The sequence below is a fragment of the Felis catus genome, chromosome B3 (genome assembly GCF_018350175.1).
Source record: "Felis catus isolate Fca126 chromosome B3, F.catus_Fca126_mat1.0, whole genome shotgun sequence".
NCBI lineage: Eukaryota > Metazoa > Chordata > Mammalia > Carnivora > Felidae > Felis > Felis catus.
The window spans coordinates 141610447-141627175 of NC_058373.1; the positions used below are offsets into that span (position 1 = coordinate 141610447).

The 16729-nt window shown below is 49.8% G+C and overlaps 1 protein-coding gene across 3 annotated transcripts in view; it reads right to left on the minus strand.

Moving 5' to 3' along the window:
* The window catches only part of SETD3 (SET domain containing 3, actin histidine methyltransferase), an 80183-nt gene that overhangs the window by 49845 nt on the left and 13609 nt on the right, over nucleotides 1–16729 (minus strand). For all 3 annotated transcript variants that reach the window (XM_023256210.2, XM_045060496.1, XR_002743322.1), the window contains 5 exons: nucleotides 15038–15147; nucleotides 12913–13005; nucleotides 10270–10418; nucleotides 7924–7996; nucleotides 7382–7638 (listed from right to left, as the gene is read on the minus strand). In XM_023256210.2, the coding sequence (XP_023111978.1) occupies nucleotides 7382–7638; nucleotides 7924–7996; nucleotides 10270–10418; nucleotides 12913–13005; nucleotides 15038–15140 (675 nt within the window). In that variant the 5' untranslated portion in view covers nucleotides 15141–15147. Of the gene's footprint in view, nucleotides 1–7381; nucleotides 7639–7923; nucleotides 7997–10269; nucleotides 10419–12912; nucleotides 13006–15037; nucleotides 15148–16729 lie in introns of those variants that run through there.

The following is a 16729-nucleotide window of genomic DNA, read 5'->3' on the forward strand; positions in this document are numbered from 1 at the left end:
ATGCAAACCGGACGGATTTCCTAAGCTCCAGTGTTTTCTCATTTTTTAATATCTTTAAAAAACGAATTCATAAAGGGGCATCTGCGTTGCTCTGTTGGTTGAGCGTCCGACTTCAGCTCAGGTCATGATCTTACAGTTCATGAGTTCGAGCCCCGCGTTGGGCTCTGTTCCCCTCTCTCTGTGCTCCTCCCCTGCTCATGCTCTCTTTCTCTCTCTCAAAAATAAATAAACATTATGAATAAATAAATTAAACAAACACTGAATCGGTCAAGACAACAATAAAGAAAGGACCGCCAGCTTCCTCACAGCTTGCTGGGAAAGCCGTGGGCAGAGGTGTCGGTTCCTCTGAGAGTGAGCATCTCCCACCTCTCTGTACAGCGTGAGGCGGGCAGGGCAGGAGGGGCATCTCTTTCCACAGCTGGAAAAAACTGCCAGCAGGTGAGACATGGGCCTGACCAGCAGGGGCCTCGAAATCAGCAGGCCTTACTCAGCTTTCTGTAAAATAGCCCAAGGGAGATTTTAAACAAGACTGCGCTGCCCTTAAAAACAGACCACTTCTAGGGCACCTGGGTGGCTCAGTCAGTTAACCACCCAACTTCAGCTCAGGTCATGATCTCGCGGTTTGCAAATTCAAGCCCCACGTCGGGCTCTGCACAGACTGCAAAGCCTGCTTCAGATCCTGCCTCCCCTACTCTCTGCCCCCCCCCCCACCAAAATTAAATTAACATAAAAAAATAAACAACTGCTTCTTTGTTCCAAAATTAAGACCAGAAACTTCAGAGATCCAAGGACATGGGCGTGGGGCTAGCAGATCTGCTCCGACCCCAGCCCAGGGTGTAGGGCCCTCAGCATCCGGCCAGCTGCCCCACATCTGGATTCTACACCTGCAAAGGGAGAGTGACCAGCCCCCTCCCAGGTAACTGGAAGGACAACACCCCTGGAGGGGAAAGCAGGTGAGACCAGCTGGGCTCGGGGTTTCCTGCCACTCGGCCCGGCCCCACCCCTGTCCTGCCTCCCCAGGCCAGTCCCATGAGGCACATGGCACAGAAACTACCCACCTGAAGGGAAAAGGCCCCAGCCAACTCACATGAGCACCCTGCGAACGGAAATCATCCTCTCCCTCCGTGTCCCATGGCCTCTACCCGGTCTGTTACCACGGCAGCCAAGGAATAAATACGGACTCGCTGCTCCCGCCTCTGACACCTCCAAACCTGTCAAACAGCCTCCTCTGTTCCCACCATCACCTCTGACTCGATTCCTTCCCTCTTCACTTCTGCAGCTATCCACGCGGGTGGCTTCGCCACGAAGGCGGCTAAGGACAAAAACGTCCCATCTGGCACACGTTAGCCTCCGAGGAAAATCACGTATGTGGGAATGAGGTCAGGAGGACGGTATCCAGGAAGCAGCGTCCGTCCGTCCATCCGCGGCCACACTTTCAACTTTGCGCTTTGCATGCAACTTTTCCGTAAGCGTGAAAGTTCATTCATTTTGACAACATTAGAAAACAAAACGTTTAGAAAGAAAAGTCGTTTAAATCCCCAGGGAGCCCAGTCCCCATCCGGTGCGCCAGCTCCCACACTGGAGACACACGTTCATTAGCTGAAAAATGGAATAATCGAGAGGACACGCGGGTTCAAAACAAAAGCCGGGGCAGCGACTCCAAGGTCAGGAGGCGGCGGACGGGCCCGTGAAGGAAGGCTCGTACACAGGTTTCCAGGCGGAGGGGCAGGACCGACGGTGGGGGAAGCGGACCACGCAGAGCCCCGCATCACCTGCGAGCCACAAGCTGTGCACGACCCGGGAAGCGCCAGCTCACAGCCTCGGCCTCCAGAGGACACACTTCCAGGAACCCACGTGCATGTGCTCCCTCACCGCGCTGCTCAAGCACACGCATCCACACCGAGGTCTGCAAGCAGCTCTGTGCGCTGACAGATGTCACCCGAGCGTCTCTGGACATCGGGGTCTTCAGAGTAAACTACTGCTCACTCTACTCGGCCGCTCCTCCCCGACGGCCCCGTGTGGGATCCGCTTCCAAGCGTAGATGAGAGCTTTAGGAGAACATGGGCTACGCCTGTCTGGCAACTCACACCTCGTGCAATTCTCGTGTGCCTCCGTCAGAGACAAGGTAGAACCGTGAGCAACGGGAGAAGCAACTGTGTGTGTTTTAGCCGCAAGAGCCACGAGAGGCCAAGAACCGAATGGGACGTCTTCCTCTGCCGCTTGGTGGGCTCTGTTTCCTGCCAGGTCGTGAGGAGGACTGCTAGAATCTTCTGCCACTGCGGCCCCGGTGAAGTAGGGGAAGAAGGCTATTCAAGGGAGAGAGCCAACTTAAGACTGCCTGACTCCGTCCCGAGGCCTTAAGGCCGACACAGGGGAAGCTTGCTGCACCGAAGTACGGTTCGTGGCAGTTAGCACACACGGGAGTCTCTCCATCTCCATCCCTGCCCCTGAGCCGCTCAAACTCGTCTACACAAAAGACAAGACCCAGGTGAGGTGGGACAAATCGCACAGGTTAGGGGATCGATGGAAAACAGTCATTTTATAGATAAAACCTCTATTCTATTAAACCCTCCACAGTTGCATCTCCTTGAACGAACACCGTATCTGAGCTCGGCAACACAGGAAAACGTGCGGGTCCCGAGACAGCAACCTTAGGAGAAGCTGGCACCCCGCATTGCGGTGCCGGGTCCATTGGATGGGATCGCCAATTAAACCAACTCTTCATTCAGAGCATCTGTTCAGTTCTTCTTCACTGGCATGGGTCAGCAACACACGTGGACGATCGTTCATCTGTGTTAAGTCTGGCAGATCGGATAGGCTCTCTTCACCTTCACACAATTACACTGCGTCAGAGCTGGTTGTAAGCCAAACCCTCCCTTTCCAGTGATTTCTATCACAAAACCGGTCCCATATTTCCATGCAGAAATCTCAACTTGGAGCCGAACTCTGGAAAGCCCCGGTCTGCTGGGTGTATTCTTATAGGTTTAAAACCTCTGCAACAGTTTTGGGGCGCCTGGGTGGCTCACTCGGGTAAGTGTCTGACTTGGGCTCAGGTCACCATCTCGCGATTTTGTGGCTGGGCACTGACAGTGCGGGGCCCGCTTGGGATTCTCTCTCTCCCTCTCTCTCTCTGCCCCTTCCCAACTTGTGCACATGCTCTCTCTCTCTCTCTCTCTCAAGATAAATAAGCTTTAAAATAAAAAAAGAAAATCATAAAAATAAGTTTCAAAATAAATAAAAACCCTGCAATGGCTTAAAATCCCAAGTTCTGCCTTCTACCACTAATCTTCTCTTCTTCACTGGTCCCCGTTTCACAAACTGACAGAAATTTCACCAGTGCTCAGGGGTGTCAATCCACACAAGCCCCTTCCGGTGTCGGGCTGAGCCACGGGTCCTACCTTAGCTCCCTGAGGCTGGGTAGACATTTCTCAACCACCGAGCTGCAGTGTTAAGGCCTCACCAGCAGGCCTCCCACCTTCACACAAGGTCTGCTCTCCCAACTCCTGGAGTCTGAGGCTTCTGGTTACACACTACCACCTGCTGAACACCTGAAGAAAACCCTGTGTGCTGAACATCTCATCTCAAGAATACGATGTAAGTATAATGTCAAAAAACCTAGAAAACCCAAACCCCGACTCTGCAGAGGAGAACCAGCAGAGGCTCAGAAAGACTTCTGGACAAACCCTGTTAAAGCGAGTTAAAGACAGAAAGTAATCTGAACAAGTGGTCGCTCTGAAAAGCCCTTGACCGAGAAAATACGCTGCGAGAAAAGAGCACGGGAAGTTATTTTTCTGATTTTTAGTCAACAACCAAGGAAACAGAGAGACAAACATTAAAATAAAAATTGCAATAGAGAAATCTACCTGAAAGAATTTATAATTACCAGAAGTTACTACCAGTGCTGCTTTTCTTTCAGAATTAACATCCTAGAGCCTGAAGCAAGACATGCTACTGAAGCGACTGTCAACACTCTTCCGGGTCCTTCCCCCCAGGGACTGGGGGTCATCAGCAGAGACACACAGGACCATGTCATGCTTGCGCTCACGCTGCTGGTGCACCCAGAGACAGCAGCCAAGAACTGTGGCCTGCAGACCTTCAAGCCAGCAGTCAGCTCAGAAGAAAAATAACGAGTTTCAGTGTCAATGCCCAGCCGCAGGAAAATAACTAAATGGGAAGCCATAACTAAAACCTGCAAATCAGGTTCTGGAAAATCTGGACCCCCTCAATCGGTACACGAGTGTTTGTGATATAGAACATATCGACACATATATGTTCTATATCTATATGTTCTATAAAACATATAGAAACATACGTTTCTCTGGGAAGAGGGTTCTCCCATGACCCAGAAAAGGTTAAGAGCCACAGTGCCCAACAAAACAAAACCAAGGACACGCCACTGTAACGAAAATGTTAACAGTGGGGCGCCTGGGTGGCTCAGTTGGTTAAGCGACCGACTTCGGGCTCAGGTCATGATCTCGCAGTCGATGAGTTTGAGCCCCACGTCTGGCTGGGTGCTGACAGCTCAGAGCCTGGGGGCCTGTTTCGGATTCTGTGTCTCCTCCTCTCTCTGCCCCTCCCCTGCTCATGCTGTGTCTCTCTCTCAAAAATAAACATTAAAAAAAAAAAAATGTTAACAATGAACTGATGTAACACACTCCTCGCTCCCTCTCCCCGAGTGCCAACGCACTGATGAAGTGATCTCCTAAAACGGAGCAACAGCCCCACACCTGACCCTGGAACAGCAGGAGGAAGACACACGGTTTGCCGCTGGGGTGAGAAAACCCGACCTAACAAAATCACGGCAGTCCGACATGAGCGTGTGTGTTTCCTGTGGATCCTGAAGACTGCCGTGAGCAGCGAGAACCTTCTACAGCCAGAAAAGCGGCTAGACTCGCGGCGTCACTTTTTAAAAGACAGCGACGCAAACACCCTCCACCCTGCAGCTGGACCCTCCCGGCTGTCGCGGCGGCTCGCCCCCCTTTCACGCCGCCTGTGCTATTCCAACCAGCACTGAAGGAAAACCACTCGCTGGGAACTGTCCCACCAAATCGCATCGGGATGCCGTTCCACTTTGTGGTGACTCCCTTCTACTGTCTGGTTTACTAACGTGAAGTGAGTGTCCCGCGACTGACCGTGGGGTCGGGAGGACAGTGTTCGCCACACGCGAAGCCGTCCCCCTCCCGCTGGAACAGGCACACGCAGCAGCCCGGAGGGTCCCAGGACAAACTGGGCCATTTTCCTGCGGCGCCAGCCTGACTCGACGGTACGTCACATAACACGGGTTTTAAACTGGAGCCAACACACCGACGTCTGGGTCAACTGTTAGTGTTTCACAACGAGAAAGCACAGTCATCAACAATGACGACAAAAGCCTGAGACTCTGAAGCTCAATTTTGAGCTTGCAATGGGTCACTGTGAGTGCAGTCCCTGGTCTTGAGGGAATACTCATATCCGTGGCCGCTAGGCCTGCTTCGGACAGAAGGTCAAGAAGAACTAACCGGAAGGAACGGCGGGCAGGTGTGGGGGAGAAGCAATTTAGAGCAATAAAAACGGAAGCAACTGAGCGACGCGGCCTGAAGGAACGAGATGCAAAATAGACACAAATGGAGGGAGAATTTCCGCAGCCAACGCTGCTGGGTCAAGGGCCGCACACAGATCTGCAACCCTGCAGTCGGGCGCGGCACTATCCCGTTTTACAGATGAGGAAACAGGAGCACAGACACACGCCCCAAAGAGCACCGCCCGGGAGCGCACCTCCCCGATCAGCACGCTGCACCGGATGTGGGGGCTTCAACCGAGATGTCCTTGGTGCTCCCCCCAGACGAGACTGTGCTCCTAAGGCCACAGGCACCGAGGCCCGGCACCGCACGCGTGCTCTGGCAGAAGCCCGACCTTGGCTGGCTGACATCAGCTACCCTGAGAAACGGGGCTCATGCTTCTATCCTACAGATGCAGAAACAAAGAGGGGCAAAGCACCTATGGCTGACCCCCAAATGATGCAGGCGATGGGGTGCTGACCCTCACCCAGGCGAAAATCGACAGCACTTTTGACTCCCCCCGAAACTGAACCGCTAACAGCCTACGGTTGACAGGAAGTCCCACTGATAAGAACAGGTGATTAACATATATTTTGCAGGTTACACATTATTTGTACATATATAAATATACGTGTATGTATACACACATACATACGTACACACACACACACAGTGTTGTCACAATAAAGCTGGAGCAAAGGAAACGTTATGAACAGAATCCTGAGAGAAAATACAGACACAACACCGTGCTGTATTTATCAAAAAGAACTGCGTATGAGTGGACCCACGCCGTTCAAACTGTGCTGTTCAAAGGCTCGCTGTATGTCCAAAGTATACTTAAATAGCAAGTGAGATATGGAATCTGGGTTTCAGCTCAAGTTCATCTCACTAAAAAGCTGGAGTTGTTTCTGTTCAGGCAGGCCCCAGGCATCCAGTCATTAGTCAGGAATGATGGTGAACTCTGGTATCACGTAGGTACTTGAGATGCTTTGTTCTATATATAAACACAAAGCAAGATTTCTCGACCGTAGCACTACTGACATTTGGGGTTGGAAAACTCCTTGTTTGGGGGCTGCCCTTGTACAACATAGGAAGTTGAGCGGCATCCCCACTGGCCACGTATCAGGTACTGCGGCCCAGGGGCTAATTCTTAAGCTACAGAGAAAGGGGGAGCTTGGGGCCAGAGTCACTCCCTCGTCTCAGCTCCAGAGGGAACCGCGACACCGACTCTGACCTGTCGGACGGCCGTTCGACGGGAAACGAAAGATAACGCCAGCCGAAATGCCAAAACTAAGAAAGGAGTAACCAGGTGTAATTCAAATGTTCACAACCTTACACACCTTTTTACAGAACGCTTTCACTTAGAACTAATTAAAATTAATATAATATATGGCACACTTTGAAAGACACCAAAAACTCAGCTTTATGAATTAGTAAATTAACTGCCACTATGATTTAGTAAAATACATGTGGACATATACATGGAGAACCCACAAAGAGCCTTTCCTTTTCTTGGAAAATTGACACACGGAGCAGCTTTTCGTATTAGATACATTTTAAAGCTTCTAAAGTTCCACTGTAACCTCTCCTTTTCAGAAAAGTTTGGTGACTTTCCTGATTCAGGAACAAGCACTGCTTATATCCACACCGGCCACTGATGAAGTCAGATCCACTCAAACCATACTTCAGTGATATTCTGAACAAAGAGAGACAGTGGACTAGAATCGCAACGCCTTTTAACTTAAAACGCGCAATGTTTAAGCATCCGTAATAAAACGTGAAGTAAACACTTCCGCTATCGATTTCCCTTTCCTTCTCACTCTTCAACGTAACCAGCCACTCACCTGGATGACCTTATAGAAGTAGGCGTACTGCCGGGCTGTGTTCTTATACTGGCTGAAGACATCATGTATGGCTTGTGTGGACTGAAGGTCCCGAACTTCATCCTCTTCAAAGTAGAGAGGAGTGTCATATTCGCTGGGGAGGGTCTGAATGTAGGGCTGCCAGAAAGAGTTAGGGTCGGCTCGCTCACACAGCAGATGAAAGGCCAGTGTGATATTTCCCATAGCTTGAAGAATCCGGTCTTGAGAATATAAGGGCCCTGAATTAACCCAGACGTTAACAGCGTTAAGTTCCACAAAGCGCCTTAAAAGGTATTCATTCAAAATATATATTCAAGGTACAGAAATAACCGGAAAGCCTTGTAATATTTAAGTTAACATGCACCTTTCTTCCGAAGATTAAAAGCATGGAAAACAGTATGAATTTGGTGGACTATCTCGCTAGTTTGAGAAAACATCCAAATACGGTCCTTAGAACTACAAAATAAAATCTCATATTTTTATCGTTTGTACTTTGCCCTGAACGAGTCAGAAATTATTCTCACCCAACACTGAATTTTTAGCAGATTCAACGGTCATTAGTAATTTTCGTGGAACCCACAAAAATAATTCTTCTGCCTAGGAGGAAAAAAAATAAGAAAATCATAGAATCATCAAAACATGTAACAATCGTCAGCCCAAACTTCATCTATGGTCAGAAACCCAATTACACAGGAAATACTATTGAAGGCTGCATATTAGCACTTCATCTTTAATCATCAAATATATTTTTAAATGTAAGCATTTATGGTGCAAACAAACAGAAGCAGGGTTTAAAATCCTACTTCCAACAGAAACACTGACTATACATACTGAGAAAACAAATAAAAAATGGGACTTTCAACTTTACAGCAAACATAGCGATTTGGGGTGGCGCACAAAACTCTTAATTCTTTGCTGTACTTGTAAGTTCTAAAAACAAAACAAACAAAATTTCTCTCTCCAACAAAAACTTGACTCTGTCAACATGAATTGTTCTTGCCATTGAATTTCTGAGGCCAGAGTAACATTCCTTTCTCTGCATGCTTGTCTTTAAGAAGCCCAATGAGGGGCGCCTGGGTGGCTCAGTCAATGTAGCATCTGACTTCAGTTCAGGTCATGATCTCACAGTTCGTTGGGTCAAGCCCTGCGTCGGGCTCTGTGCTGACAGCTCAGAGTCTGGAGCCTGCTTCGGATTCTGTGTCTCCCTCTTTCTCTGCCCCTACCCTGCTCACGCTCCGTCTCTCTCTCTCAAAAATGAATAAATGTTAAAAAATAATAATAATAATAATAATAATAATAAAAATAAAGCACAATGATAACCAGCAAACACACAAGTCCCTAAGACATGTTTTGGTTTACTGAATTTCTTCTCCAAAGCGTTACCTCATCCTTTGCCAGCACGTGAGGTCTCTTTTTGGTACGTTCTGCATACATATCTATGTTGCTTAAAACGTGCACATAGCAGTGCCCTGACTGTGGTAATGACATGGGTGTATGCTTATGTCCAACCCATCAAAATGTAAGCATTAGATACGTGCAGTTGTTTTAATCAATTAGACCTCAATAAAACTTAAAAAAATGCACACAGTGAAAACAGACCACAGCTGAGATACTCGGGGTGGCATCTATACAAATGATGCTTCTCCTCTGATACAAGAGAAGACCGTGTGACACCCTGGTTACTAGGGGCCTCCTCCCAATGTCAACCATTTAACTATGTTTCCGTGTGTCTCCTTCCTTACTATAGATTATAAGCATCATGAAGGAAGAGACCTTGGGATTTTTTTTTTTCCTTTGGAAGGCTGGTATGATAACGAGCAATGGAGGATTCACATACTACACATTTAATAGTGTCAAATAAACCAGTCTACGTTGTATCACTGTATCAATGAAAGGCTAACTACAACTTGACCAAAAATGTTGCCTGAGGTTTGAGGGGCCCGAATAAGTAACAGTCACTTCCTCCATGCACGTTCTGAACCCACTGAGAGAGACACAAGACTACAACAGATGGTCACCCAAAATATCACCTACTGAATCCCAGAATTAGACAGACTCCCCCACCTAGTTCCAGGCAGAACTGGAGCCCCACGGGCCTCCCCACGTGCCGCCTGCCCCTGTAAAGCTTATAGAGTGGAGAGAGCACAGCGGAAGGGATGCACGTGGGCAAGCAGCTCCCACCAAGAAAGAGGCCACGGCCAGCTCCTTCGCCCCAAGTCATCAGATTAAGCTATGCCTCCTGAGAGAGGCGAGTGAGGGGCAGAGAGAGGCTGGGAATGTTGGGGTGCAGCTGCCGCCTTCATCTGCAAAGAATGACCCAGAGCAGAGGAAAAGCATTTGTCCCTTTGCGCAGATTGTACTGCCCTTCCTCCTTCCCGTTCAGCTCTGGCCGTGAGGCTTCAGCAGGTGGCACCACCAAGCACTCAGTCACCTTCGCCAGAAAACCAGTAAGCACCCGACACTGCCCGCCCTCCGCCCCACAGCCACTCTATCGCAGGCCCTGTGGGCTCCCCCTCCTAACCAACCTGAGCCCACATCCTTCCGTTCAAGTCTCGAACCCTTTGAGGCTTGTTCTGTGACCTCCTAACAGGGGCTCTGAAACATGAGCTGACTTGCCCCAGGTCACTGGTTAGCAGCGCGGCTCCCAGGGAGGACGGACAGGAAGGGGCTGCCTCGAACACGGGCAAGGCTCTTCCAGGCCCCCGGTCAGCCTGGAGACCCCGCAGCAGGTCACGGAGTGCTGGCTGCAGGCTGCCTGTTCGCCTCAGAGGTCAGGGCAAGCCCAGACACCTGACTGCACGTCCCGTCCCCGCACGGCAGCACAATCCAAGCACACGGAGGGCCCCCCGGACGAAGGGATCAAAACTCACCTTGATGTCTCTTGTTGCTCTCAAACCAAAGCCCTCTTCTTTGAAGTTGACCATTTCAAAACCCTCGACAGAGGCTCCATTTTCAGAGGCCCACTTCATTAGGTCGGGAAAGTAATCTTCTCTTTTTCCATCAAAAGTAACAGACAGACCTGTATCAATTCCATGTGTTAGAAAACAAGAGCTACGTTCAGGATCTATGGTTATTCCTTCTGCTCTCGGAAACTAAAAAAACACACACTGGAAATAGTGATAACGCTCCAATCTTGAAATCAAAACTCATCACCAGAGACAGGTGGTCACCACACCTACAGAGGTGACCATTTTGTAATGTACGGAATATCCAATCCCTATGTCATACGGCTGACACTACTACAGTATCACGTCAGTTATGCTTTAGTGAAAAACTTTAAAAAGAAAAGCTTAAAAAATAGACAAATTGGCTTAAAATTTTTTAAGTACAGTAAATTGGAAAAGGCGGAATTCATACAATGTTCTCTGATTACAGCACAATCAAATTGGAAATCAACAAAAGGAAAAGATCTCAAAAATCCCCAAATAGTTGGAAGTTAAATGGGACACTTCTAAATAACACACGGGCAAAAGGAGAAATCTCAAGGAAAGAAAAACAGAACAAACCTAATCACCGAACAGTCCCAGTACATAACCTAACCAGTGACAAAGAGGCGCGTTACGCCCCTAGACCCCTGGCGGTCACGGGGATGCGCTTGCTGTCACAGGACTGCTGACTGAGGAGCTGCAGGAGGCGAGGCACTGGCAGGGGGCGCAGGGGCTTCACCACCTCGGTCGTAAGAGCGGCCCCCCCACCCTGAGTGCAGCGTGCCAGGTCTCATCCGCAGCTTTGCTTTAGCAAAATCCCCAGGGAGACAGAAATCGGCAGCTGGCACGGGCACAGGAGGCGCGTGTAGGGCTGGGCGCTACAGGCCTGGTCCTCAGAACGCAGGACCAGACGGTCTTGCACAATTCTGTCCAATGATCTGCATGAGGTGGACCGTACGTATCACCGCAAATAAAACAAAGGTAACACCGTGTTTCTAAAAATTCAAGTGGCCTGATACCATTTATGCAAATTTTGAAGATACCACTTACGACCATGTATTTTTATGGGGTTATGTGTGAAGTGGAAAAATATTCTCAGCAAAGACCAACTCCAGAGGGCAAGAAGGGAAGGCGACAGAAGCATGGGGCTTCAGCTCTGACTGCAGCGTGTATTTCTCAAAAACAATGAAAACAAAACACAGGATGGAGGGAGGGACAGGGTCAGACCAGCAGGTGGGAAGGAGGGGGAACCCGGCTTGGGGGACTGATCCAGTCTGGGTGGGAGATTCTGCGGCGTTGTTGTGTTATTTTTTGGCCTCTTCAGCATGTTTGAAATATTCAAAGACCTGAAGAGCCATGCTTTTTTCCAAAGCCGGGAAGAACCACTATTTGATGAATAAAGGGAGAAGAACGGGAGCTTCGAAAACGTCAGGAGCAAGGCGTGGAGTCCAGCCCAGGTGCCTGGAGTCACGTCACCGGGACACGGTCAATGGTCCCCTGGGTCTGTGGAGCAGGACGGCCGGGGGCCGTGCTGCACCACAGTGGACACACAGGAGACTCGACTGTGTACGGACGCTCTTAGACAGAAGTCCCTCTTCGCTGAGAACTCAGAATGCTCCCACCTTCGTGTCAGTGGTAGTTAGCAGATTCTGCTGACGACAGACACTCAGGACGTACAAAACTTGTTCAGCTATCCACTGGGTGAACCGGGATCAGCACAGTCTACCACTTGGTGCAAATAAACACATTGTAAAGGAACCTGTCACCATCTGGGGCCCGAGACCATCTAACCTAAAGCCCGGAGGTTCGCAGAATTGCACAGGACAGCAATAAAACTACCACTACAGAGAGCAAATAAAAAAACAAACCCTCTTGTGATTCACTTTCAGGGCAATGTACAAAAACGGGGTCTAAGAAGGTTCTTCTCACCCTTTAAAATGCAGGCTCCTTGTGTTTTTCCCTGCTCCCTCCCATGTGGCCCTGCATACCAATCTTTTATTTTTTGTGCTTTATAGAACTAAGACAACAGACATATTGAATAGGCTTTTTCAAACTGACACTTGGCCCTGTCGCCGGCCTGGCTGAGAATCATTAAGACACCTGCTGAACACACCCTGTAAAAACACTGCTTTGGATATATAACTTCGCCTCTTATTTAACCAAGATTTGTTTGAGTTCGTTGTTTGACTTCAATTAGTGCGTATTTGTGTGTTGATCCCTTATGGCATTGTGTACCGACCTCAAACCCTAAAGGAAACACACTACAGAAAAACAAACGGCTCTCAACAGAGATTTCATAAAATACAGACAAACAAAAGTCGTGTCATCTTAGCCCCTGCATATGAACGCTTTTCCCCTACAGCCGAACATTCTCACTCCTTCCAAAGCCGGCAGCCACACCTCAGAAATGGCACAGGTCCTGGGACAGCTGCCCAGCGCATCTCTCCCTAACTCTGGGCTCCTTCGCAGTGACCTTCCGCAGGCAGGAATGACGCCGGGTCCTTCACTGCCCTCATAAGCTTTCTGACCTGTGCCAAGTCCCTCCGCGATTTTATTCAAATACGATCACCGTTCTAGAAAATGTACCTTTTTGTTTTTTCCGTATTTTCTCGACGAGAGACCGGATCTGCACGTACTCCTCCCATTCCTTCCCCGGGCCGGGTGCGGGGCTACTGCACCCTGGAACACAAACGTCACGGCACTCAAACACTGTTTGCTTTCAACTTAGCCAGTCAGGCTTCAGCACAAAGAGGATTTGGGTTTTGCTGCCACTGCTGCTTTACTTTTAATTGTTTTTTTTAAGTTTATTCATTTATTTTGAGAGACAACTGAGAGAGAGGCAGAGAGGGAGAGCAGGGGAGGGAGAGAGAGAATCCCAAGCAGGCTCCATGATGCCAGTGCAGAACCCAACGTGGGGCTCAAACCCATTAACTGTGAGATCATGACCTGAGCCGAAACCAAGAGCTGGACACTTAACTGACACCCACGTGTCCCTACCATTTTTTTAAAGTAGGCGTCATGCCCACCGTGGAGCTCAAACTCACGTCCTCGAGGTCAAGAGTCACACACTCCCCCCAACTGAGCCAGTCAGGCACCACCCTGCTGGTTCACTTTTAAAGGACAAAGGTACCACGGCCACGATGATAAACGTGACAGGTATAAATCAGGCGTACTTTTCAAAGCATATAAACCCTCTGAAACCATCCACATGCTTATTAACCTGGGGCCCCGAACCTAAGTGTGAGCACTGAACTTGCACTGACGGATGGTCCTCAGAATACACCTGTACGTGGGGAAATCTAAAAAGCTAGGCTATGATGCAAAGCATTTCCCTTTCCCTAAAAACTCTTCTAGGGGATTAAAAAAAAAAAAAAAAAGGCAACCTTAAAAGTCAACGTTTCTTTCTAGTTAAGCCCTAGAACAGTGGCTGTCTGAAGGAACCAGTTAAATCGGACACAAGGACAATTACTCAACAAACATTTCACACCCGTGTGTAAGGCTCTATATTAAGCACGCTCTGGAGGAGTCACAAAAGACACAGCACAGTCACTGCTGAAAAGGAAGCTGAGACTCTGCTGGAGGGGCCAGAAGAGAACGGCAGCACTCAGACCGGTGCCGGGCGTTTCTGGAGGCTGTGCTCTGGGCACCCGGCCTGTCAGCGAGCTCTTTCCTCTTCAAACAACTGTAGGAGTTTAAAGGGAGCGCACTCTTCCCACGGCCACCCTCGTCTTCTGAGGAAAGAGTGTCTGTGGTAAATAACACCACGCAGCCCTAACCACGTGGACTCCTAACTCTTACGGCTAACCAGTCACTCTTCCATCGGCAAACACCGACGGAGGCCCCGGAATACAAGACAGGGCCTGTCCACAAGCTGCCCGCCGTCCGGTGGGGGGACAGAGGAGGCAACGGGTCAGCACATCAGGGCTCTGCGGGGCCCCACGCTGTCCACAGGAGCACCCAGGGTGGGACCTGACCCGACTCGCTTGCTACCTGCTGCTGGCAAAGGAGAGACAGTTACGCGTGCGTTTGGGGTTTGGCCTGTCACATAATCTGAACATACAAAGAAAAGGAGGCAAACGTAGGTAGTTAATACAGGGACCCCAGCCAAGTTTGAAACCTACATAGCACCAATTTAAATTCACAGTGAAAAAGGAATTTACCAATTTATACTAACTTACTGAAGCAAGTACAGGCACTTAATAGATACTTAATGTCCTTGAACCAAGAAATCGGAAAAGTATGACCAAATCCCTAAAACTAAAGGGGAGCCATTCTGACGAGGGAGCAGAGTTCCAACGGTTTGCTCTCCGGGAGGCCCGCTGCACTCACCTCGCACTGCTGTGGACCCCGAGGCTCACAGGGCTTACACGGCCTGTCCACGGTGGTCGAGCTGGTCCCTGCCCACCGGGACCCAGGGGAGCCCCTGTTGTGGGCGGCTGTGCTAGAGAAGCTTCAGGTACACGGTTTCACCAGGGCCTCATTCCTCCCTACCCGCTGTCAATATCCCAGGTTTATTACAGCAGGGGAGAGTGGGGGTCAGAGCAGTTCCAAAAGTTGCCCAGCTCACATGGCTAATAAGCCAGGATTTGAACCCCAGCCTGTCCCACTTCCCGCCTCGCCAGCCCAGAGACTGACCCGTGTGGCCTGAGCATGCAGAGCGGAGAAGCCTCGCAGCCCCGCGTGAGGGCGGGGAGGCCAGGGGGGAACTTACTCTGTAACAGCTCACTGGTCAGGTTCAAGGTTTCCTTCGGCGACACACTTGCTGTGGCACCAGTGCCCGATTTCTGCGTTTTCACTCGACTCTTCTTACCCATTTTCTGACTACAGAGAAGAGAGAGAAAAGACAAAAAGCATTACGTTTCCAAAGAATCAAATCAAATAACGAAACACGGCACAGCAGCGGCTTAGCCTCGAGATGCTAACATTTTACTTCATGTGCGTCATATCCTCAAGTTTCCTTCCAGAAAAAGAGATGTGTGACAAGTATTAGTATTTGGAGGCTCTCAAACAAACAAACAAACAAACGAAAAAATCGCTTTACTTTCTGGAAGAAAAGTTCCTTCCTTTTCACCTACAAAAACCATAGTAGAAGCAAATGTCACTCCGGAACTTTTTCAAGTGACACGGATTTTACCGTGCACACTCCAATGCTTACCCCCTGACACCACACAGAGAAAGATTTTGTATCCACACGTGTAACACGAACCACCATACGGGCGCAAAAACCTATATTCTCTCCCACTTTGCTTTAGAAGAATCATCGCCTGTTGGCATGAGCAGTAGATTACGGACAAATGCTGAAGACGTTTGAGAGCTCAAAGACGCTTCGGAGAGGTACTCTAACGCTGCCATTCCGTCTCGCCGGAGAAGTCAAGCCCGGGGTTTCATCCCAGGAAAGCGACGGCAGCCCCCCGCTGCAACAAGGTCTCCCCGCGCCTCCCCCCACGAGCCTGGTAGCCTCTCACAGGTAGGAGACGGGACAACAGTCCACAGCAGGTGACACAGTGGGACACAAAAGCACCAACAGCATGCTGGGCACAGACTGTGAGAGGATGCTCGTCTGAAAACGCTTTAAATTTTTTTTTAATGTGTATTTTTGAGAGAGAGAGAGAGAGAGAGAGAGAGAGCGAGCATGAGTGGGGGAGGAGCAGAGAGAGAGGGAGACACAGAAGCTGAAGCAGGCTCTAGGCTCTGAGCTGTGAGCACAGAGCCCGGTGTGGGGCTCGAACCCACAAGCTGTGAGATCATGAAGTCGGACACTTACCTGACTAAGCCACCCAGGCGCCCCTGAAAACGCTTTATAACAAGGAGCCTCAAGATGTGTCTTGAAGAAAGTAAGGGATTGGGGTGGGTGGGGCAATCCCAGGCAAGGGCAGGAATGAGGGAAGTACGAGGGGGCCCCAGGGGGGAACATGCCTGGCTGGAGAGGTGGCTCCCTGTGATCTTAGCACCCGCCCCCTGCCCCCACCGTGAGTCGGCCACCTGAAGGAGGCTACAAGCGCCCTGAGGAGTCTGGCCCAGGCGTTCCTCCTCCAGAGAGCAGCACTTCAGGACGACAGCCCAGCAAGATGGAGAGTGCTCAGCCAAGAAGCTACCGCAGCCATCCGAGCACTGATCAATGGCCGACACTGCAACGCTGCTCCACGGAGCCCTCCCGAGTTACATTTAACCCAAAGGGGAACCAGAAGGCACGCTCTGCCCCATTTATTTTTACAAAAGGAAAGGAGTCTTGTAGTGTGGAGATGAGGGGTGGGATAAAAGGTTGCAACGTCACACTCTCCCACCGCAGAGATGATCCCTGACCTCATCTGAACAGAAGCCAGGCAAATATGGCCCATGTGCTGAAATAACAGAAAATCGCACACCCTGACTAGGATAGGTTTCTTCTCTTATGTATCTAACA